Below are 23,664 nucleotides of genomic sequence, written 5' to 3' on the forward strand. Positions count from 1 at the left end.
GATCTGAGGCACATTCTTCGATGCTTGCGGTTTTTCCTCTTACAAAATTCCACGCCACTAAGTAGCCAACGATACATCCTTCAAATTAATACACAAAATTTACATCAATGTTAAGTGAATTTTTTTGGTTCCATTCTTCAAGCCACTGATGTTTAAAGTTAAAAAATAAGTACCTGTGACGTTGAGACACGTTTCACGTGCTAAATGCACTATTATCAAAGAAAAAATGCGAAGAAATTAAAATATTAAAAGATCATAAGAAGTTTGATCCTGTTATGCTCTAGTTTATCGTAATGAATAGTTTATTATGCGGGATAATTACGATGCTGATAAAGCCATGTTTAAATTGGTACGATGTGTTAATTGGTTCCTTTTCGAATCTTCCAGAAAAACAAACCACATTGTTTGTTCTGCCGTGAGTTTGCCTCCTGTAAAATGGCGGAAAATTTTCCAAACAACCCCTGTAAGGTTTAGCCGAGGGCAAATATTTACACCGACGAGCCGATAAGAGTCCTTGTTCAAAAGTGGAAGACGTTAAAGATCAGCTACATGCAGCAACGGTTAGATAATCATATGAAGTTTCTTTTGTTCTCTTTTATGCTGACGAACAATGTATGACCTTGGCGTTATGGTGGTAAGCGTTTTCTGGAGTAGCCAAGAGAAAACCCCGCCTAAGGTGTGTGATTTTCTTCGGATTCATGGAACGGCTTTACTGTAATTCTTTCCTTTTTTCAATATTTCAAGGGAATCTTCCGCATTTGACTTATGTTCTGCTATCATGTGCGTCCATGGAACACATTTGTATTCGTGTACGAAAACATTTATCATATTTCTTAGACGAAGAAACTAAAAATAAGTTTGATTAGCATACGCCTTAGTTCGGTAGAGTAGGAAATGAGTTCCGAAAACTGATTATGGATATGTCCGCACGACATGCATCGCTTGGGCTCACATCAATTCCGTTCCGTGAGGCCATCAGCCCAACAATGAAAACAACAATCTTCAGAAATATAAGAAATTTCGGTATATTTTGTAATCCCGCACGTTTGGAGAGGTCATTGGTAAGCATGAGTTCATGATTGCAACTGATATCCGCAAGTTTGCAGCAAAAGTATATTTCGTTCCGAACCGACGTGATAGTTGACCCTGTTGTTGGACGAGTTTCGTTGACACATGGAACTACTGTTTCTTGAAGGTCATTCCAAAACTGTGGTTCCTATCACTACCATTGCGGCATGACTTAAAGTTCACCCCGCATTGCCAAATCGTGTGAACTGAAAGTTTTCACCGTAAACGTGTTAGAGTGACAAGTTTATGTGCTAGGCGAAAGAGTGGTTAACGTTTGTTTGGTGACGCCTGTTTATCAGTGGAACTGGAAAGGATTTTATTTTAATTCCATTCGAACCGCTTGTCATTGCTTGTAACAATCTGAAGTTGAATTGCACTTGCTGAGTTTGTGTTTAACGGTGTATTTGCGACCATTATTACGAAACAAACGCGTTTTCCATGCTTACAGAACAACGTGTGAGGTTGTTCAAAACGAGTACACAAACTCATGGTGAGGTAAAGAGTAGCTGAATAACTGATAGCATCATCGGAAATCGTTTCATATCGGGACATCTACCAATTACCTGACGAAATAAGCCTGAGAATTAACTGGTTAAGCAGTTTATCAAACGAGAAAGAAAAAGTTAAAAAAAATCACATCGAAGTTGTTGAAATTCTAACATGCTTCGACGTGCGCAATAGTAGAGCAAACAGATTACATTTAACTTTGTTTGCCGTCGATTTCTTTCACTGTTGTATAATTGTTGGACGGACGATTGCGTTTCAGATAAATGAGTTGTTTTTATCACAGCAACGAACGATCGCCATTACGATTTGTGAATACCGCGAAGCAAAACATGAACGTAGAAATAGTCTGGGCAAAGTTTCAGCACTGTTTTTTCATCATGAATTTCATGTAGATGAAAATCAACCAAGCCAGGCTTGAAGGAATGATAAAATAAAATAAAACGTACACCTACTAAAACAATATACTCCGACCAATTTATAGCTAAGATCTATTTTCAAATCTTTTTCTATAAGCATGTTCCAGGGAGCTGATATAAACGACAAATTTGACTCGAACATCTATTGCCCGGTCGGCAAAGAGTGTAATCAGCAGAGAAATGATTAAATATTGATATGCATTTCGAAGAGTTGTAGAGGGATAAACCACCTGAAAGTATTACCGGACTCAAACTCATTTTTCTTCCCTCGATTCAATGAATATTTAACCCACAAAGCACTATCGTCATTGCAGTGATTCACTTAGGCGAATGCAAAAGACGAATAGTTCAGTAATAGCTTAGCTATAATTCAGTCAACACGAGCGAGCGTAAACCTAAAATGACATGGGGCATACGTCGATCTGCAGTGAAACTGGCCAGTCATGTTAACAGAAACAAAAAAATTTAGTCCCAAATCCCGCCACTACAAATTCGAACAAAGTCATAACGTGATACTTCATTTTGTTCGCTCCATTTCAAATTAAGTTAAACGAAACTACCCTTTTTGGGATGGTGATCCATCGAACGACTTTTATCAGAGCGAACCCCGAGAGCATTCCAATGGGTAAAGATGCCAAACAATAACAATAATGTTTCTCTTTGCTTCCTTTTTCTAGAGAATATATAGCGTTTTCCTGTAGAACAGCAGTCGAATTAGGTCTTGCCCAGACACCGGAAAACGCATTTTAGGAACGCGCTGAGGCGAGTTTGGTTGCAACATCTTTGTTTAGTTGAACATGGCGTAAAATTTGTAAAGCAAACCAAATATTCACAGAAGCTATTTTGCATCTCGACTGAACTTTTCGTTAACTTGAGTGACTGCATATAAATGTGATCGATTGTGCATGAAAATTACGCGAAAAGGATATATTCACATAAATTAAGAGCCTTCGAAAAGATTATAACACTAATAAACTAGTTGAAATAACGCCTGCATATAGCTTCAGCAGAAACACGCACGAACGAAGTAGAAAATCTTCACCGGTGGCAGTATGTTTTTTTTGCATGCAACAACACGATAACACGATGATACGCACCAGAAACTAATAGATTCCGCAATGAAGTAGCGACAGAGGAACTTTCCTGAGGATTAATACACGTTACCTTAAGGTTTAGACAATGCTAAAGAATTTCTTCCGACACTTACTAACAGAATAGCGATAAGAAAATAATGTACGCATCAATCGGAAAATTTAGATAAGACAAATTAAATACTATCTTGTTCTAAGGGGCACAGCAGAGATAACAGCGCCATGAAAGCAAACGACTACTTTTCCCTACGGCAAAAAACACATGCTAAAACAATCTGCATTGCAATGCTTTTATAACGAAAAGGGAGGAAAACTTATTTAATCATTGTAAACACCGACCCGTTCCGAATAATAGCCAGCAGAACGAGGAGCATACAAGCGTGGCGAGTGGCGAAAGGTGCAACCGAAGAACCTGCAGCCAAGTGAGAGTACGTCGGAGTAATGATCGAACAAGATTTAGATAATACGAAGTGAACAAATATACATTGAACTATGTGAAAAATAAATCGAACAGTCTTGAGAAACATGTAATCCCACCACCGGTAAGCGGAATATGTAAATTATGATGACATAAAACAGCGGTTAACGTACCTTGCGCTCTTGCAAACTTTTATTGTTTCCCAAATCATCTCACGTGGGCAAAAGCTTTTTACTTCCATTTTGGGCCGCCTCTAAACGCATTCGTTTGTTGCCCCGTTTTATGGCTTTTTGCTCCATTTCCTCGAAGTGGCTAATAAACATGGCCTTCAGAGCCGGATAGAGCTTACTAAGCGTCGGTAGATCGTCCAGTGTTACTTCCATGTTGTCGAAAGCGATACCCAGATCAGTGCCTAGGCCCACGCTTTGCTGTTCCGGCTGAAGACGCGGAATCTTGGCGTAACGTTGACTGAAATGGGTCAGCAACGTATATCGAGCTCCCATCTTTCGACCCTGCTCGATGGCTTGTGACAGTGTGCTGTGCATTTTGATGCGCGCTTCTGCCACCAGCTCGTCCTCCATCGTGGCCTCGTGTATCAAGACTGTGGAGTTACGACCCAACTCGATGAGACTTTCGCAAGGCATAGTATCGCCACTGTAAGTGATCTTCACGTCTTCCTCAGTGTTTGAGCCAATAGGCACGGTTTTTAGGGCCACTCCGAATGAGTGCGGACAGTGCCTAACGCGACAAGTGGTGACCTCCTTTATGCCCATGTCTAACAGCCGCTCATCCTTTAACGGGTTTTCCAACTGAAATCAATTACTCATGAGGTAGTTGCGAATGAGGCGGCAGTCAAGGAAGCTTACCATGTCAGCATTCTTGATCAACATGTAGTCCTTGCTGATGCTCTCAAACCTACAGTCATAAAGACGAAGCCAGTACGAAATTTGTTCAGGCGCCAGTAGCGTCAAGCGCTCACAATTTTTCAGTTTGCTACGCGTTTGCAAGAGCCCAATCAGTCCTGCGGATACAAATCAAACTGGTCATAAGTTAGAAAAGCGGGTTTCGCAAGTTTAGTTACCCAAATGATGATCGGCGTGAAGATGTGAAATGTAGACCGCCTTAAGTGATCGCAACACAGCTTCTGCTTGCACTTTTCCAAAGAAGCGAACTATCTGGCCGACCGTACCTTCGCCACAGTCGAGCAAAATGGATGAATGTGGACTGGAAAACATCAATTGTTATTTTCACTAGCATCTCCTGCTGCGTTTGACTCGTTTCTCACTTTGTCAGTATTAACGTTGCGCTAACGTTTCGCGTTTTGTTCGGTATAGAAGATCCCGTGCCAAGGAATATCAATCGGGGAAATTGTTCGGTTCGTACCGTTCCCGTACGGCAGTTGTGCTGTTCGAACAGTCGTTTCCAGTCATTCAAGGCACTTTTGAAATCCGGTAGTTGCTCTAACTCGCTTAAATATTCCGATGGACTCAGTGTAGCCTCTTGAGATCTACGGATGGTTGATGACACATTACGCTATGATAGTGAATCTATTTGCATACTCATAATTTACCTCTCAATACCCTTCGGGGGTCGAATGTGCAGATAGGTGAGGGAAGAGGATCGCACCAGATCACACTCATTTCCATGTGGTTTGCTGTAGTCATTGTTTGCTTCCCTAAAATGTTCAATGGTTTTTAGCGTAATAGTTGCTTTTAAGCCATTCACTTACTTACTTCAACAAAGGAAACATTTGATCGTCCAATTGATTTAAGTGGTATTGAATGCGGTGAGCAGCAGTGTATCCCGAAAAACTGTTAACCTCGTTTAGCGCAATATGCCGCGTACTGGCGGCAAAGCGATCCATAAATTCTTTGTATTCCGCGCAACGCATAACCTCCAAAGGACTAAAGTGAATAACGTACAACGCCTGATCGGAACTGTCCGTAGCTCCCTGTTGATAAGGAGCGAATAGTTCGGCCTTCTGTTGCAAATCGCTCAGATACTCTTCGCTGGGAATGTCAATAAAGATGAACACGGGTCCAGGATCGTCGGGAGCACGCACGTCACTCGATCGCACCACCCGTCCATCGGGTAGCGTTACGTCGTTTCCATTCTTCAACTGGCCCAATAGTGGTCCCGGAGGAACACCAAAATCAACACACTTCTCAAGCGACAGCTGGCCAGAGCGCGGCTTCAGCTTACAGATGTACGCCATAACCGTCTCCTCTTGCCGTTTGATCCAATTGAAGTGCTGTGAGCGTTGGCTGGTCTCGGCCGTCGCTGGTTCTTTTTTCCTCTCGTACGCGTAATAGTCGGTATCGTCCACCAGCGGTTCCTCGTACTGTTTATTGTCCTCGTCGGAACTACCGGCCTTCGGGGATCCCGTTACCTCGCGCTTGATCACCACGTAGCGCAGGGTCATGACGTGATCTTCAAATACGTCGCCCGTAGCCCACTCGGATGCCTCCACCTTCATATCCTTAAGAATAACGAACCGGCGCATCGCCTTGAAAAGCTCACCCAGGCCGGGTGGCCCGTGAAGCGATACCGCCGGTACGCCAACGTCCTGCATCGTCAAACATATGCCCGGTAGCCCACCGATTCGGTCCCAGCTCGTCCGGGTCATAAAAATGTTCTCCAAGCAAGACAGCTTCGTCTTGTGCTCGTACGCCAGCCGTTGCGTACCTTCGCCGCAGTTGAACAGATACCGGGTCTGGTCAGTGAAGAGGTACACCGAAGCAGGAGTACCCGCGGATCCGCAGCCCAACACCTGAAGGTTAACGATGCCAGGTGATATTTTAGCTACCTTCTGTTTCAGTTTTAACCGCTGCTTCTGTGCCTCGGCAATGTGTTTTGGATCGAGTGGCATTTTGCTGCTGAGCTGGCTGAGCACTTTCTGGAGCTTTTTATTGACTGAATAGCGGCGTCTGGGCACGAAATTACTAACTACATGAAGCAATTTATACATAGATTGCGCGATTTCACTTTCGAAAGTAGTGCACAGAATTTCAAACAACGTGCAATGTTAAATCATCTTTTTGCCCTCATCTCCACATTACTTCAGAATGACAGTTGGGTCGACAGCGATTGTTTACAAATGATACCGGCGGAATTTGGCCTTTTTTAAACAATGAACTCATATAGTTTTTAAAATCGATCAATGTTACAACTAATTTAATCCGTTTTGATTATCAGACTGTTAGTTTGCTGATATTCCCTTAGCTCTAGTTAGCAGGCTGGATGACAAAAAGTGGCGTGCGACCTTCTATGGACTATCCTTTCGCTACAGTTGGCTTGAAATTTCGGCCGAGCGACAAACTTTCTTCAATCCAGGTACAGCCTGCAAGCTTCCAAAGAGCGCGTTCATCGTTCATCAGGCAGCCATTTTTCGCTCTTGCTGATTAACTTTCGCGTCGACTGGTTGTGAGCGAACATACGCTGCGCGAATTTATCGCGAAAAAAGGAATTTACAGCGACAATCTTTACTGCAACCCGTGGGTGAAGCGTGCTATAGTTGTTTTTATCAAGTGGTTCCCGTAGGAAACGCGGAGAATTCGCCAAAATGAGTGGTTACGCTCGGCCACCGCCAAGAATAGATGGAATGATCTCACTGAAGGTAAGCCATTTGTAACTTTTGTCGCAAACCCCGGCAAACGACGCGTTGCTGTGATATTCCGAGATCAAACTGTTGCTGGGCTCGCTATCTTTGGGGTTTTTCGTTAGTAGTGCGCCGATTCGCTTTGAATCCGCGTAGTTTGTAAAAGTCCATCACCCTGCTGCGTAGTAAGGAGAGAGTTGCTTGCTGGCTGCATTCATAAAATGGCGTCGCTCGCCGGGCGTTGCAATGTGCCCTCGAAAGTAAAACAGGTTACCTTTTTTATCAGGTCGATAACTTGACGTACCGCACCACTCCGGACGACCTGCGACGTGTTTTCGAACGTTGCGGTGAGGTGGGCGATATTTACATTCCCCGTGACAGACATACACGCGAAAGCCGTGGATTTGCCTTCGTACGGTAAGTAGCTTCTGTCCATGTTCTTCCACCCGATGGGTCCCTCAATCCAACTTCTCTTTCGCATGCTAGATTCTATGACAAGCGTGACGCCGAAGACGCACTAGACGCCATGGATGGTCGCATGTTGGACGGTAGGGAGCTGCGCGTCCAGATGGCGCGCTACGGCCGTCCGACTTCGCCGCAGCGTCGTGGCGGCGGCGGCAACAGGCACAATGGACGGGAACGTGGTCGTTCCCGTGAACGGTATCGTCGCCGATCGCGATCCCGCAGCGCCGAGCGTCACCGTCGCACCTACTCACGCTCCAAGTCCCGGTCACCGCGTTCCCGCTCGGGTAGCAAATCTTCGCGCGGCAAAGAGTCTCGCTCTCGCAGCCCGGCGGAACGTACCGGACATTATTAAGTCTCGCATTGGCGGTGTATTCGTTTTCGTGCAGAGTAAGTTCGAGGCTCCTCGTTGGATATAAGTTAGTTATTAATTGTTGGTTTTGTTCAATTCATCAGGCGACGGACTGGCCGATTGGTGCGAAAATGACACTTTCAATGCTGTGACGACGGGCGATCGCCGATTATTCGAGGTAACAGTCCCACAACATTTGTTCCCTTATTTTGTTTCTCGTTCTCGTGTTTGACCCACGATCAACTGTTATTGTTTGTTTGGAATTGGAGCAGTTCCGTCGAAAATTGTTTTCCTTAAAAAAACACCAACATAATACGACTGAAAGAGGACAATCAGATAAATCTTTGCCGCATTGAGAGAGAACCGGCTGGTTGTTGGAAGCATCTCATGGAGCTGCGAAAGGAACCACAAGTTCTCACATCGCGCTCACATCCTTCTTCACATGTGTCCGCCCAGGGCAAGAAACATGGATGATTCGAAACAGAGCAAAGCCTCGTGTGTGCTGCGGATGGCACAGACTGGCGCGCCACTGCGCCTGATGATAAAATCTTGTAAACAGATTCTGTATGTGCTTCTGTTATTTTCCGTTTGTTTTCGTTCTTTTATTTTCTGTTCCGTTTGACCGTGCGAAAGATTTCATTTACTAACACGCTTTGTGTTACATGAATTGCCGTGAGAGATATGTAGTTAATTCTGTTTTACCAATCGCCGCACGGTCATATGATCCGGAATTGAGTTGTATTGACACTGTGAACAAAAAAAAAATCTGCAACACTTGAGCACCCGTCCCGCGTGTGTGGTCGTTTGTACTAAACGAGTATCCATCTCATATTCACATATAGGGCAAATGCGGTTGCTGTGCGCTGTCCTGCTGCCTGCAGATTTGCCCATCCGGCTACTGATCCCCTAATACGCCGTTTTCCTAGCTGCTCACGTTCGCTGCGGGACCCGTAAACGGGAGGAAGGCGAACGGAGAGAGCGCAAAGAACCGGACACTGTCCGGCGGGAGAGCGACAGTTGTTGAGCTGTGCATGCTGCTACGGCGAGCAAAGGCTCATCCGACGGAATGGTCGCCGGCCGGAATGTTTCATATCGTTCATGTTCGAAAAGGAAAGAAGGTGTAGCCGGAGATTGAGCGGCGCGCGCGCGCTGTGTTGGTGTCCGTCCGTCCTGTCCCGTGATCGACTTGCTCCACTCGCATGCATGCGTGCCTGGCCGCGCCTGGGGTTCCCGTGGAAGCGAGAGGTAGGGATGGTGATTTTGTTTTCAACGAAAGCAACCTCTCAGGAGTGGAGTGGAGAAGCGGTCGCGTCACGGCTTTCAACGCAGCTTCTTCCAGGGAGCAATGCGGTGACGATGATCATCCCGATGCCCAGCTTTGGCAGCAGCGACATTTTGTTTACAACCATGCTATGCTGCTGCTGCTGCTGTTTCTGCTGCGATCGTATGTTGCTGGTAACGTTGCAGCTGCTACTGCTGACCGCGACCGTCATCTGCTGACTCTGACTCTCTGTCTGTGTGTGTTTGCTGTCTGGGAGATGCTGACGGCGGGCGGCTGAGGGAGATTGAACGAGGGCTGAGAGGAAGATACAGAATGGGCGAGGCGAGGCGAGGCGAGCGGTGGTTGCAGTCGATCCCCCATGTGTCCGGCTTCGTCGGTGGCGACGACATTTGGCAGAGTTTGTGTGTTTTTCTTCTCTTTCTTCTTTTCTTCCAGCTGGAGTAGCAATTGCAAATTCTCTCTATAGTTCTCCATTTACCACACACCCTAGTTGTTATCCTTTTTAGATGCTTTTGAAAGATTGTCTTTTGTTGTTTGGTTTCCCTTTCCTTCAATTACTCTTTGTGTATCGGCTTAACACCATCATCCCGATTTTGGTGTCACAAGTCCAACACAGCTGATACCCAGAAACACACTTTTGCCACCGCCGCACGTGACATACATAGTAGAGAACTAAAAAACAAAAACATTCGACACGTTAATGCAAAGGTCGTGCAATGTTCCGTGTCTAGCAGAAGATTGAAGGAGTGTGCAGTCGTCGTCGTCGTCCGGCAGGCTGCGGCAATCGGTTGAGCGAGATATGATCATCACAAAACACTCACCATCACCTATCCCATGAGCTCTTCGCATGAGAAGGACACATGTATCGCTTGAATTCAGCGGCCACCGCTTCACGTTTTAGGCAAAGCATTTTTGGGAGGAGTTCGAAAAAGAGCGCCAAGCCATACGGATGCCACACACAATGCGTGGCGTATGCGCTTGCCGCGATCGCGAGCGATGCAGTCTGATTGCAGCTGAGGTCTTTTTTCGAACAAAGGAAGGAGCACTGGCATCGAGTAACACCTCTTCATGGCGCGATTGCTGCCAGTGGTTGTTAGTAGCTGCAAAGGGATTAGTAGAAGAGGGATTGGAGACAGAGAGCCAGAGAAAGAGGACCTGCGCTCCAAGAAGTTGTATTAATGCTCTCGAGAAAGCTGTCTACAGGCTGGCGAAACTGCGTCAGAAAAACGATCACCGGGGATATGGTTACTGGAGTAGTTGAAGAAGGTGGTCCGGGCGACACGACTCGAAGCTGTGGTTGGTGAATTAGCAGTTAACGAATGGTGCCGGGGCAAGCAGATTTAGCGTGCGCAGAGTTGGAGAAGGATTCACACACAGGTGCGGCGCCGTTCACGTCCCCGTGTCCCAGCGTGGTTGGCGAGTGCTTTGTTTTGAGACCAGAAAGCCCCAGCCCAAGCACACCAGCGGATCAGTTCGATTTTGCAACGAACCCCGGAAGATTGTTGTAGCCGGAACTGCGATCCCCGCGTACCTTCGGCATGTCATGTTGCTGACTTCATCTCTGCTTTTCGACTTGCCGCTCCTGGTTCCAATGCTCCTGTGTGTTCGTGTACCGCTCTCTCAGTGCAACGATGATATTCTATGCTTCGTGTTCCTGAGACACTACTATGCCAGGAGAATGTGGCCACGTTTGCTGACAATACTGGCTCCATGGAGCACACCGATTCGTGATTTTTTTTCTAGAACCATTCCCAACAGTTTGCAGTTTTATATTTACAGATTTCTCCACGCAAAACATTTACAAACCTTCGTCAGTAAACAACAATCAACAAAACAACGCGATACCTACCTACCGCCACCATTTGTACTGAGTGCCGCAAGCAGCGTGGACACCACCTTCAGAAACTGGCCCGGGGGTCAACCCGTCTAATAGAGTACCATAATTCAGCGATGTAGCGTTTCGGTAATCTGTCTGCTGATTACTAAATGTAAAAATGAGAGATAAGTTAGTTTCGATATCGAACATTTCATTCGTTTTCTTGAGGCGTGTATTGCCCACTTTCACGCAATGTGTACGCATTTAACAAAGGTGTTTTTGTCGGTATTTCAATAAGTTTAGGCATACCGAAGGAGGAAAGGCTTAGAATTATAGAATCGAAACGGAAAGAGACCGATGCGATATGGGACGAAACCTCTTGCTCTACCCTACCTATCAATCCCCTGCTGACGGTGTTGCCCGGTAGCCCCGATGGGAGACCCCTTCTTTACTATGTCCCACAATGTTATCAGAAATGTATCCTGCTTCGTCGTGTACGGTAAGGTAAGTATGTCTCCTGGGCGGGTCGCACCGTCGGTTGATCAAGCAGAAGATACCGGGAACGATAGGTAGCGCGCGGGAGGCTTTGACATTATTTGTAGTTAAAATGAACCAATAAAGTTTTGCTTCTTGATACTTTGACGCGCGCGAGCTGCACATTACGGTGCAAACTCTAATAACAACTACAAATACGTCTCTCCATGTACAACTAGTTGATAAAATGCGGAATATTTTAAGTAGTGACGATCGCGGTTCTAACAGGTTGCAGAACACGCGCCCCTTCGCTTTGGAGGACAACGAATTCGCAATAACAGCATGGTTTTTGGGTGTAGCAGAGTGCAGGGAAGAGGTTAGGTTGACCGACACATAAAACAATCAACAGACACGCGAAAACGATAACAGGATAAATAGTCTTTGTATTAAGCCCTTTAATTCTACGTTACTTTCTGCGCCAAGTGTGTTTGAGTGTTTTCCCTTTTGAACCACTTCTCTGTCTGCCTTTCGGAGTGGTGTGCTGGATACTGCGGTGCGCGATCTTTCGACAAAATACTGGAAAATCCGTGCGCGACGATCGTTTGAATAAAAACAAAAGCCGACGCGATCACTCTTGTGCAATCAAACAATTTAAGATTTATTTTTTAAATCAACCGAAAGAGCCCGGATTGCAGATTCCGAGAGAAACCCATCCGATCTTTTAAAGATTCATATTAACAATAATTTCCGCGGGCGTTTAATAGTTAAAGAAATTGCCGTCTCCCGTTTGTCGCGAGTAGCCAGGATTTGTGAGCGGTGTATGTGGCCCAGTGTTCATCAGCTTCACGCTGTTCGGTGAGACCTTCTCGCGTAAACCGCCTACGAGCAGCGGATGTTTCAGGCGGATTATCTTTTCCGGGCTTAGATCGCGTGTGTTTCGCAACCGACGAAACGTTCGATGGCCAAGCGTTTCTTCCTGTAGCACCACATCATTCTTACCGAGAAACAGATCATCGGAATGGTTGTACTGGGACGCCAAATTAATGTCCAGCGAGTCCAATGGGATGTTTCTGAAAGCCAATCAAAACACTGTTCCATTAAGGACCCCACCATAATCGCTGTAGCCACTGAACTGAAACCGCCGCGGTTACCCATAGTTTGAAAAGTGCGCCGCTCGACGTGCCGAACTGAGCGTTTGATGGTAAAAAACACGTTCGTTTGAGGGAAGTGCGTCTGACCAGCGCTTTGATGGCTGCGTCGGTGGTGGCACCGGAAGCGACTTCCGGTAGCATCCTTCACCATCGATACACGGCAGGTGATCCTCATTTCGTTCGCGCTTGATCGGCGTTTCCGGTTGCTTCAGTACCATCGTGCCACGTAATTGGTTCACAATTTCAAAAAAAAAAGATGTAAATCGTAGTTTTGGTTTCAACAATTTATTTATCGAAATAAAATGTCTTCCTTCCGTCTTAGCACTTAGCACGTAAAGTGCATCTCGAATCGTCGATAGTTCACAGGCTACTTCGATGCGATTCAAGTACAGAGCTTGCTCACGTTTAATCGATTTTCACTTTCCCGCCATAGAAACCGCGGCACAATTTCCATAACGACTCACGCAACCTCACGCTACGACGTGTTGCTTCAAGCCTCTACCTGCGAAGGACTGCCACCCTCGGTTCCCCTTGTCTTGGGCATTTTCCGTTCTGGTGATGTGCCGGAACCCGAAACCTTGACATCATTTGGCTCGGCTACTGCGTCCTTTGTGTGTGTTCGTTTTTGCTTTCGCTTGTTCTGATTTTGAACACTTTTCAACATTTTACCTTCGCTAATCCTGCAGAGCAAAATGGAAAGGAAGAGCTATCGATAAGATTGATCAATAATTGTTCAATCGGCCCTCAACTTACATCAGAGTTGCCCTGGTTCCAGGGCCCCAATGGGGGGTCGGGTTTTCCTGAAATCGCATCATCGATTCTTTTCGGCTCGGAGGATTCGCTTCGGGGTGCAGCTCGTCTAGATCGTAGTCACGTGATGGCGGTTTGGCGAGAATCGCACTCAGAGGCACACCCTCTAGGAAGCGGTCCGCCTTAACTGGATGTGCGCGGTGCCAGCAGCGCAGAATATCCCACAGCACTCCGATCGGAGCGTCCGTTTTGATGGACGTACGGTTGGCATGGGAGTACGAAACCCTGTACCCGGCGTGCAGCAGTGCCGAACGGAACTTGAGCATCGAAATCGATTCCAGCTTTAAAATGCCACAGAGTCGATCCAACGTGTAGTACAGGGGAACGTCCGGTAGCTCTTCGCGTATCACCGACAACGTGCCGCAGATGCGTCGTATCGTCGTTAGGTGCGTTGCTTCCTCTCCTTCGACCGTGTGCGCCAATTCTGCGAGGAACTCTTCATCATGCAACGGAGCCGACCATATCGGGCCGCCCATGTGGTGCTGATGGTTACAATGCTCGCAGCGGCTCCCCACAAATGGTCCAGTCGGCAGGCCAAACTTGATCTGCTTGGGATTGGCTTCGGTAGGGTTCGGTTTGAGGACACCCAGCGGTTGCAGCGTAAACGACTCGCAACCCGTACACTGGAACACCATCGCCTGTTTGCTGCTGCTCTTCTTGCACGCGTACTGCCCGCTGTAGATGCGAACAAACACCCGGATGTAGAAGTCGGCCGAAATACACAACAGCGGTCGAATGTAACGCCCATATCGGGTGGCGGTCGTTTCGAGGCATCGCAGCAGAATGCGCAGCGCCATTTCGTGGCACGCTTTCGTTTTCAGCGGCACCGAACCGTACTTGACGTAGCAGGCTTCTGGTGTGTTACCGGCCAACACGGCCATGTCCGTGGCGGTGATTAACAACAAGCCACCGTCCTCAACGCTCTGGACGGCCCCGTCGAGGAACCGGCTCGGGTGGCCGTACGGATCGAGATCGATTGCCGTGAAACGTTGATCCGGTTTCGTTGACATGTACATGAGAGTCCTGCAAAGAATGGAATCGTGAAACAAGAAGAACCATTGAATGGTTGATCACGGAGTAGGCTTCGGTTTGGCTTACATTGCATCGTTGAAGCTGGGAGTGATGAGGTTCTCCAGTCCGTTGTGTTTCACGTTTTGCTCGATCGATTCGACTGCGGATTTCGATAAATCGTTCGCAATCACTTCACGCACGCCACGAACCTCTTTTGCGTAGCGGATACTCCGAAGTCCCGTCGCTGAAAGAGCTTCGAGGATGCGCAAACCGCTCTAGAAAGGTGCAAGCCGAACGTTCATCGTCATTTGTCTGTCTCGATTAATTCATACGAATGTTCTTACTTCGTGCCGAACACCAGCTGCGAGGGGCACCACCACCGTTCCGTTGTCCGGTGCGATGGTACCATTTCTCTGTTGTTCTTGTAGCTTTTCTCGCTGGTAGATCCGCGAGAAAGTGTTCAGCACGCAGATGCTTAGATCGCGGTTAAACTCCTGCACCGGATTGTAGAAGACGTGTTCGGCCACCAGTATTTCGGCGCTTCCTTCGCGGATTGTCTTCATCGAGGCACTGGCCACTGTTCCACCGTCCACCATCGTGTTTCCGAAAGTAGATGTTAATTATCAAAATTATCAAATTTCAATATGTTTCCGCTAGTAAATTAATCGCGTTTGGTTTGTGTGGCTCAGAACATAAACAAAATCACACGTGCCATGAAATTTGACAGCAAAAATGACAGCCGCTTGACTGATCGTACTTTCTTTGCATTTGATTTTGAATTTGGGATCGTGAAAATCGTTGTTTGATCGTTGAAAGAACACAATAAAAACTACGATTAGGATGAGTTACGATAGTTTATTACTTAGTTATCGCGACCGGCTTTTTGCCGCTCTCCGGGTTGATAATTCAATCCATTTTACGTGTTACCTTAATATAGTGTAGTCTGTGTTGTGGGAGTCTAGTTTGTGTGTCTATTGATGACATAAACGCAAGTGAATTTCGAACGCGACGAAAGCAAAAGGGCAAGTGTTTCAGGTCGCGGCGCTGGAGTCCCTTTACAAACTGTACTCTAGCTCGTAGCGGATGTACTGATTTTTGGGATCGTTCGTGATGCGCGGATAGCCCACGATCAGCGCATCCTGCGCCCCTATGTACAGCGAGTTGTAGATCTTCCAGTAAACGTCACGCACCTTGCGCGCCGGATGAAACAGTCCTTGCAGCGTGTACTGTAGAATTTTGATCGGCCCCAGTGCCACCCGTAGCCCCTCGACCGCATCCATGAAGGCCTGCACGAGATGGGGCGAAGTTTCGAAGATGTTCGGCCACACGTAGTTCAGCAGATGGATCAGGGCGTCCTCGCACCCAAACCCGTACACACCCAGTGCCATGTGTTTGATGGCGGCACAGGCCGTTTGTCGGTGAACCAGGTCGCGGTCCATCAGGGCGTCCTCCAGTAGCGGACACACGGCGTAAATGTAGTCCTTGCCCATTTCCCCGATGTACTCGAACAGGAACGATAGCGACTTCAGCACTCCATTCTGCACGTTCAGTTCCGGCACCCGGTACTCGTTCATCAGTGCCGGAAGCACCGTGAATGGGCGACACGTTTCGGCCACGATAGCGATCGCGACGGTCGTGCAGACGCGATTTTGGCGCTCCTGAACTTTCAGATTGTTCAGCAGCGTCGCCAGCACATCGTGCGGTCCGATCGCCTTCGCAATATATCCGAACGTGTTGACCGTTGCTCGGCGGATGGCCTTTTTGTGTGCTTTCAGTAGCTCGAGTAGCTCGAAACAGATGCGCATCCACTCGCGGGCCGACACATACTCCGGCCCGCGATCCGCTATGCGTCCCACGAGATCGATACAGTTTTCCTGCACTTTCTCGTGCCGATTCTTCAGGATGGGTGTGAGGCGCGGAAGTAGATCCTTGATCGGTGGCGTCATCTTTGTCATACCGATCACGTTCACGATCGCCTTCAGGGCACCGAGAATCGATCCCAGTACCTCTGGGTACTCCTCGCCCAGATACTCGTACAACACCACTCCCAGATGGCCCATGAGCTTCTCCTCCTGGCACGTCTTCATCACGACCGCAATACGGGAAATCAAATCGGCGGCCTGCTGTCGCACCTTGGCCGACTTGTTGTTCAATCGCCACAGAATCGTACCGCAAATCTGCGGCAGGTACGGCTTGACACGCTTGCTGAGCTGGTTCACGATCGTGCCGAACCCGTTCAGCATCACCACGTCCTCGGTCGTCTGCTCCTGGAACGCGTACAGGATGCCGTCGATCAGCTGCTCCTCGAGCCGGGAATCGATGTCGGCCGCACCGAGGTTGGCCATAATTTTCTCGATCGTCTCCATCACCATTTTGCGGTACTGCTCATTCTCGTCCTTCAGATCGTCCACAACGCGGTTCACGATCTCCGACGCGCCCACCTTGTTCGCAATCTCCACCGTCGTGTCGACCAGCTGCCGGTAGTTGCGTCGATCCAGTGCCATCCGGTGGTTCCAGAAGTGTTTGAAGAAGTGAGGCAATATTTCCTCCTTGATGTACTGCGCCTCAACACCGTCGGTCGCACAGCACTGCTTGACCACCTTCAGCACAATCTTCTTCATCTCTTCGTCGGGCGACTGGAACTCGCGGATCAGGATCAGCATCACTTCGCGCGTGTAGTAGTTGGCGTACTCGGCGTCCATCAGCGGAATGAGGTAACCGATCGCCTTCAAAAACGCGGCCAATCCCTTGCCCCGGTGCGTCCGGATACCCTTCCAGAGGGGTTTCAGCACGGAATCGAACGACTCGATACCGTACGGGGTGGCCGCTTCGGCGAGGGCCGCCAGCGCCAACGCGGTGATCGTGCGCACTTTCTGCTGTTCGTCCACCAGCCCGTGCTCGATGATTTCGACGAGCGATTTCAGGTGCGGCAGGATGGCACATCCCATCAGGATGGCGATCTGCTGTACGATCTTGATGCCAGTGTGCCGCGCTTGCCATGATTTTTTGCTCTTGCACACCGCCTTCAGGAAGGGCAGTAGCGAGGGAATGCCGAGCGCCGAAGCGACCACGGCGAAGGCACGGGCCGTTGTGTTGCGCACGTACTCATCGATGTTGTCAATGTCGGGTCGCATCGTGGAGATCATCGTCGCGAGGCCGGCCGCCTTGGCGAGGTTGGAGATAATTTCTCGACCCTCGACGCGCGCATAGTAATCCTCGTCGATCAGCAGCGGCTCGATCACGACCAGAATCTTGTGCACGTACGGTCGAACGAGATCGTCCAGCTTGTAGAGAATACGATCGATCACCTTGACCAGCAGGTGACGCTCCTGATCCTCGAGCGTGGGACTCATGAGCAGTGGCAAAATCTGGTTAAAAAGCGCTCCGGCACCGAACTCGCGCGCCTTATCCGTGATCTGCCGCAGGGCGGCTTTGCGCATCGGTGGCGTTCCGTTTTTGATCTTCAGCAACAGTTTCATGATTTTGCGCTCCTTCTGCTCCTCCGGACTGAGTGACTCCTCGTCCACCTCGACCAACAGCTTGTCGAAGTACTGCGCGTCCTCCGGCTTCATGAACGGCAGATTGCCCTTCGGTTGGTTGTCGACAAACTTGGACGATTTGTCTTCGGCTTGCATGAAGAATCCGGCCGGTGTTCCAGCCATCGGGGTTGGAGTGGCCGTCAGTTTGCGTGCCGGGGTGCGGATGGGAATGTAACCGGCCGGTGGGGGCAACACCTTGTAGCCCGGAGGAAACATCACGTCCAACTCTTCATCGGTAAACGGCCGATTGCGTTCGTCGATCTCCTTCTCCCACCGGTACGCCTGCAGCTGTTCGGGCGTCATCGAAGCGAGATGGCCCGGTGTCGGAGTGGCCATTGCCATCGCTTTCACTCCCACCGGCGTTGTACCGCCCGGTGTTAGGAGCGGCGTGGCATTCCCACTCGGGGTCGCCCCGTGCAGTGTCGGTGTCATTGCCAGCGAAGGGGTCATAGCGGACGGGGTGGCATTCGAGGGTGTTTCGTCCCAACGTGAGCGGCGCTTCGAAGCTGGCGTCGTACCTTCGAGCATGCTATCGGCTGTGGCCCTGTCCGCGCGCGGTGTCTCGGCCCACGAGTGGCCCGGTGTTTCGCGTTCCGTTTTCGGTGTTTCGTCCCAACGATTGCGGCGAGTGGACTTTTCAGCCGGCGTCTCACGGCCCGGGGTCGTGGCCGTTCCTCCGGCATGAGCCGGTGTGGCGTCCCAGATTCGAACGTTCGGCGTAGCGCCCGGTGTTTCGCTTCCCTTGTGACCCGGCGTTTCATCCCAACGGTGGTCTGCGGGTGTTTTCTGTGGAAAACAAATTCATGGAGATGACTCCCTAGGCCAAACAGTCAGCTTCGCTGACTTACCTCCGCATCCCAGGTCGGCGTGGCCGGTACTGCCAACTTTTTCGGTGGCACAAACTGCTCCTCTACCGACTGGTCCCAGCGGCCGCGCTTTTTCGGTTCCACTTTGTTGTTCGCCGTTCCGTTGGATGATATTTTAAGTGAACCGTCTTTGGCTTGCTCCTGAATTTTCTTTCGCAACTGCAAATCGGAAACAAATACCAGTTGGTAAACATCTGGGTATATGGTAAACTAGGGACCATTTCTCACCTCTGCTTCTTCTCCCTGAAGCATCTGTTCGCGACGGATTTCCGTGTACATTCGAGAGCCAACGTCCGGTGTTTTGCCACCTAAAGAAGAGCAATGAAAGGTATTCAATTGAGTCCCGACTCGGGCTCCATGAAAGCCTTACCATCTGCAAACGGATCCACTCTTTCGGGTGATATGACCAGTCGGCGACGTTTTTGTCGGTACTCATCCTCCTTCTCGGCCACCGTGGGCCTCCGGCGTTCCGCGAACGGATCGTAATCCTTCTCCGACTGAAACGGTACACAACGGTAAGCCTGGTGGATCTTCTTCACCGCAAACGCTCCGCTTACCTGTACGACCTCATTGAGCAGGGCGGCCGGTGCCGTGTAGCCCATGTGCCGGGTGTTACGCCCGATCGGGAGTCCATCGTCCTCCTCGTCGTCGATGTCATCGTTCGGTGCGATCGACGTTACGTAGCCCTCGTATTTGCTGTTCTGGTTGGCATCGTCGTACAGCTCGCTATCATAATAGCCACTCTCGAGCAGTCCCACCCCCTTATCTTTGGCCGCTTCCGCATTGATCTCTTTCTTCTTCGATTGTATCTCAAGTATTTGGGCCTCAAGATCTGCAATGACATGAGCGTACGGCACGGAACGAAGTAGAAAATTAGTACAATTGTGCACAAGGGCACCAAATCTTCCGGCCGCGGGTGCATCAAGGTAATATGGCTGCACGGGAGCACCAAACATTGGGGGACGCCGTGTTTTTCCGATAGTTGCGCTGCCGTATCACTCGAAACTTCTGTGCGCGGAACAACGGCGTGGCTCGCCGAGTCGATTGCAGATATTTTGCTTCAGTACTTACCTTCGTGAGTCTTGGGAATATCCATTATTTGCTGGAAAGCTGCGAAAAGCTGGATTCTGGTGCTGATATTTTCCCTCAACTTTGACAGCGACGGCCAATTTTTCGGATGGTGTGAATGTGTGAGTGACGGGTGACGTACGCGCCCATGCAGCTCAATTTAGAAAACAATGGTTGCTGCATGGGCAAAGAAAAGGAAAAAAAGGAATTCTTATTTATTTGGAATTATTATTTTAGAAATAACAAAAATTTGGCTCAAAATTTCGAATTTGTTTCGAACCCAAACGTCAGTACTAAGGCGAGCGTCCAAGCGAAGTGAATAGACGGCATTTATCATAGTTTTATTTTTCTTTTCGAGAAGTTTGTTATCGTGTAGGGGTTTTCCTTTCGGCAAAAGTGCATCCCTGAATTCGGCGCCACAGCGAACAGCAGCCGGCGGAGTACATGATCTACTCCACCGGTGACCCAGCGCCTCGGAACGCACCGCGCTCTCGTAACCACGGTACCGGTTTCGATGATGGAGGATACACCTGTTCGATCCGAAGGTGTTTGCGATCTCGCTGCTGGCACACGATTTTGGCAAAGTCGAACCATCGGTGGCTGCACGAGGATGCTGGAGAGACCCTGTGACGAGACCAAGCCGCGCAGTGGCAGAGGACCGGGGGCGAACAGACCTGCTGTTTACTGGTGAACAACGGATATTGCGGAAAAGCGCCAAATCTGCGTAGCGGCCCGACGACGCCTGCGAAAAACGCAGGACCCCAGCGTCCGTGCTTACCGAGCCGTTGAGTATATGCAAACAAAGAGAATGCTCGACAGCGCCATTCAGGAAAGCAAGCAGCGTTTCGCCCAGGAAGTCGCAGACTCGTTGGAAAACGACCCGTGGAGGACGATGGGGAACGACGCCTACCGAACGGGGGTGGGCTGGCTCACAGGCGGACGAATGCAACAGGAAGAGGATCAGGAAGTGCTGAGTGGAACTCTGTATGAGCTATTCCCGCAACAACCACCAAATGGTATCAACGCTCCCGGAGACAGCGGTTGGAAAGATTTGCGAAGTGACGGAGGACGAGATAACGGCCTTAGGGGTGCACCGTTGAATTGCAGAATGTTGCACGAATTATTGTGACTTCCCGCAACATGCCACAAAGTAAAAGAATAAATCGAATAGATAAGATTTAAGGGTCGAAACGTTAAAAATATTTGTATTCAACCTGTGCTTTTGAATCACCCTGTGCTTCCAGCGGGAGAGAACGGAGCTACGGTTGTCCGCATCCCCCTTACGCCGGACAACCTGGCAGCGCTTTGCCCGGGCCTGCCGAGCCGTAACACAGCAAGCGTGGCGAGTTGAGCAGCGCTTGGAGGCTGCAGCTGCTGCAAGAGGATAAGTTGATCACGTTTGCTAGCCCAACTTTATTGGGTTTACACCTAGTTAACCGTTTATTGTTAACCACTTTGTTTACCTTTGTTAACGGTCGGCTCAGGCTATGTTTGTTTTTGCATATAAGATGTCTAGTTCCTGCGATGCGACGAAAATGACAGATGACAGATGGTTCAAATTAGATTTACTGACTAATTTGACTAACTACTGACTTTCGAACCTGACTTTTTCTGTGTTTCCGGTACAGCCGGAGTGTTCACAATTTACTTGTTCAAAAGCAAACAAAGCAAGCGAAAGCAAGCTTAAAGTGTTAGAATAAATATTCGAAAGCATAGCTCGCATAATGATGCAATTTGGTAAAAATAAAGAGGACCTATTCCTGATCATGATGTGCTTATGTTTAATGCTGCTGGCTCGGCCTGCCATACACGACAACGAAGTGCTATTCGTGGTGTGGCAGGAGATGGGTATGCAGACCAAAGTAGTACTACCGCCTTCGACACGTTTTTCAACGGAGCGCTCTGAAAGGCCAACACGCAGCGCTGCGTACATGATGTGGCGTGATTTGTGCCATCTGTGTCCCAGGGATTGGAGAGCGGCGGCGGCCAGGAACCGAGCTAACTGGAGAGAATTTGTTCGTCAGGCCATGTTGTAAGACGGAAGGCCAATTATTATTATTATTGCAGCGCACAGGAGCTTACGGAGCTCCCCAAACCCGAAAAACGATCACTGATTGCCAAGACCACCGCCACCGAAATGCATCACCGTCACCGCCAGGAGACAGCGACTGGAACGATTTGCGAAGTGACGGACGACGAGTTAACGGCCATTGCCAACGGCCTTAGGGGAGCAACGTTGAATTGCAGAATGTTGCACGAATTATTGTGACTTCCCGCAAAATGCCACAAAGTAAAAGAATAAATCGAATAAATAAGATTTAAGGGTCGAAACGTTAAATATATTTGTATTCACCCTGTGTTTCACTGTTGAGCATACAACGCATTCACTGTTGAGCATACAACGCATGGAGAAACGGTCGAGCGTTGCACGAGAAACGGTCGAGCGTTGCACATTCGTAATGTGGATATCATGTGCACGTAATGTGGATGTGGATAATGTGGAAGTTGAAAATACGGATAGGTTTCTTTGAAAGGTTACTTTAAAAGATTAAAGGTTTCTTGAAATGTGAAAGAGTGCCTAGAAAGTGTTCGGATCCCTGACCAGTGAAAGGCTGGCGTCAGGGCATGGAGTAGAAACATGATCTCTCTTGTGGAATAAGGCACGCGCAGGATAGGAGCGATTTTCATATACCGGTGTACGGAGGAAGAATCATTGATAGGTCTTGTAAAGTGCAATGCGCAGAAGGTGGAAGCCTTTTTGAGTGCAGAAAGTGGGTACGGTTTCTGGTGTCTGTAGTTAGATAAAGCACATAGATGGTAGGAACATGAAAGGTTTAACAATATGTAAAAAAGTGCCCAGAAAGTGCTTTCTTTTTTCGCGCCCCTAACCTGTAAATTTTGGCGTCAGTAGTAGAGACACGATCATTCTTGTTTTTTGCGAGTAGGAAAGGCCCACCCAGGAGTAGACCGTTGAAGTGAAGAGAGGACCAAGGTGGATTTTTTGCAGAGGGCCACTCTCTTTCCCCCATTCTTCCAATGGGCCCCTTTAGTCAGACTTACCCCCCTATTATGGATCTCGAACGGAAACTCTACCGTTCGAGTGAACACAACAAGAGAGAAAGCCGAATACAGCAAGAGAGAGGGCAGAAAGAGAAAGCTATAGCAAAATGAACTCAAAATGAACGGAATGAACGTTCGAGGACTCGAATCGAGTTCTATGATAGGGCGGTTAGTGAGCGTAGCGGTTTGTGGAGAGCGGGAGAGCGGGAGAGCGTAGGAGCGTAAGAGCGCAAGAGAGCAAGAGTGCGAGTAGATAGAACGGAGAGAATCGGCTGTGAATCCACGCGAGTGTGTGAAAGAGACCTGCGTTTCAGTGTGTGAAGTTAAGTTGAGTATTAGTCATAAATGGCAGAAGGACTCAGGGGAGAGTGTGATAGTGTGTGTGTGGTAACAGGGTGAGTATAAAATCATAGGGGAAGGAGAAGGTACAACAAGTGGGTGAGTAAATAAACAAGAGAGACAGAGACAGCGGTAAACAAAAATATGACAGCTCAAAGCAAAAAGTCAATATGCTAAGGCTACAAGAGGCGGACCAAGGAGGAGATCACCAACGGATATCCTCATAAATCATCGGCTCCAGTCCTTAAAGGACAACTCTTAAAAAGAGATACTATTCCTATCAGAGTATTAAATTCACTTCTAAATCTACTTCTATATCCACCTCTAAATGTCCCT

At 48.6% G+C, this 23,664-nt stretch overlaps 6 protein-coding genes and 1 long non-coding RNA gene across 7 annotated transcripts in view; 2 read left to right on the forward strand and 5 right to left on the reverse strand.

The window, feature by feature from the left end:
* Window positions 1–3,712: 3,712 nt before the first annotated feature.
* On the reverse strand, window positions 3,713–6,468 carry LOC128271142 (ribonuclease Z, mitochondrial). The gene is made up of 6 exons (XM_053008581.1): window positions 5,234–6,468; window positions 5,071–5,175; window positions 4,786–5,007; window positions 4,582–4,724; window positions 4,367–4,521; window positions 3,713–4,309 (listed from the first exon to the last, which is right to left on the reverse strand). The coding sequence occupies exons 1-6, from the start codon at window positions 6,466–6,468 to the stop codon at window positions 3,713–3,715; spliced, it is 2,457 nt and encodes an 818-aa protein (XP_052864541.1).
* Window positions 6,469–6,976: 508 nt separating this feature from the next.
* LOC128271750 (serine/arginine-rich splicing factor 2) lies at window positions 6,977–7,945 on the forward strand. The gene is made up of 3 exons (XM_053009377.1): window positions 6,977–7,116; window positions 7,385–7,515; window positions 7,585–7,945. The coding sequence occupies exons 1-3, from the start codon at window positions 7,063–7,065 to the stop codon at window positions 7,913–7,915; spliced, it is 516 nt and encodes a 171-aa protein (XP_052865337.1). The 5' UTR covers window positions 6,977–7,062; the 3' UTR covers window positions 7,916–7,945.
* A 92-nt stretch (window positions 7,946–8,037) lies between these two features.
* LOC128271439 (uncharacterized) lies at window positions 8,038–9,671 on the forward strand. The gene is made up of 3 exons (XR_008269221.1): window positions 8,038–8,090; window positions 8,755–9,157; window positions 9,242–9,671. It is a non-coding gene; the product is annotated as an uncharacterized LOC128271439 (long non-coding RNA).
* A 2,570-nt stretch (window positions 9,672–12,241) lies between these two features.
* Window positions 12,242–12,853, reverse strand: LOC128274103 (cilia- and flagella-associated protein 276). The gene is made up of 2 exons (XM_053012191.1): window positions 12,636–12,853; window positions 12,242–12,554 (listed from the first exon to the last, which is right to left on the reverse strand). The coding sequence occupies exons 1-2, from the start codon at window positions 12,851–12,853 to the stop codon at window positions 12,242–12,244; spliced, it is 531 nt and encodes a 176-aa protein (XP_052868151.1).
* A 531-nt stretch (window positions 12,854–13,384) lies between these two features.
* LOC128271143 (tRNA (guanine(26)-N(2))-dimethyltransferase) lies at window positions 13,385–15,052 on the reverse strand. Its single transcript, XM_053008582.1, has 3 exons — window positions 14,801–15,052; window positions 14,544–14,731; window positions 13,385–14,468 (listed from the first exon to the last, which is right to left on the reverse strand). The coding sequence occupies exons 1-3, from the start codon at window positions 15,050–15,052 to the stop codon at window positions 13,385–13,387; spliced, it is 1,524 nt and encodes a 507-aa protein (XP_052864542.1).
* A 303-nt stretch (window positions 15,053–15,355) lies between these two features.
* LOC128275216 (splicing factor 3B subunit 1) lies at window positions 15,356–19,957 on the reverse strand. Its single transcript, XM_053013634.1, has 6 exons — window positions 19,933–19,957; window positions 19,419–19,693; window positions 19,232–19,358; window positions 19,090–19,169; window positions 18,844–19,020; window positions 15,356–18,781 (listed from the first exon to the last, which is right to left on the reverse strand). The coding sequence occupies exons 1-6, from the start codon at window positions 19,955–19,957 to the stop codon at window positions 15,512–15,514; spliced, it is 3,954 nt and encodes a 1,317-aa protein (XP_052869594.1). The 3' UTR covers window positions 15,356–15,511.
* Window positions 19,958–22,036: 2,079 nt separating this feature from the next.
* The window catches only part of LOC128271144 (splicing factor 3B subunit 1-like), a 4,002-nt gene continuing 2,374 nt past the window's right edge, over window positions 22,037–23,664 (reverse strand). Inside the window, exon 7 of the mRNA XM_053008583.1 lies at window positions 22,037–22,097. Coding sequence (XP_052864543.1) covers window positions 22,037–22,097 — 61 coding nt within the window. The remainder of the gene's footprint in view (window positions 22,098–23,664) is intronic.

This window comes from Anopheles cruzii, chromosome 3, assembly GCF_943734635.1.
Source record: "Anopheles cruzii chromosome 3, idAnoCruzAS_RS32_06, whole genome shotgun sequence".
Taxonomy (NCBI): Eukaryota; Metazoa; Arthropoda; class Insecta; order Diptera; family Culicidae; genus Anopheles; species Anopheles cruzii.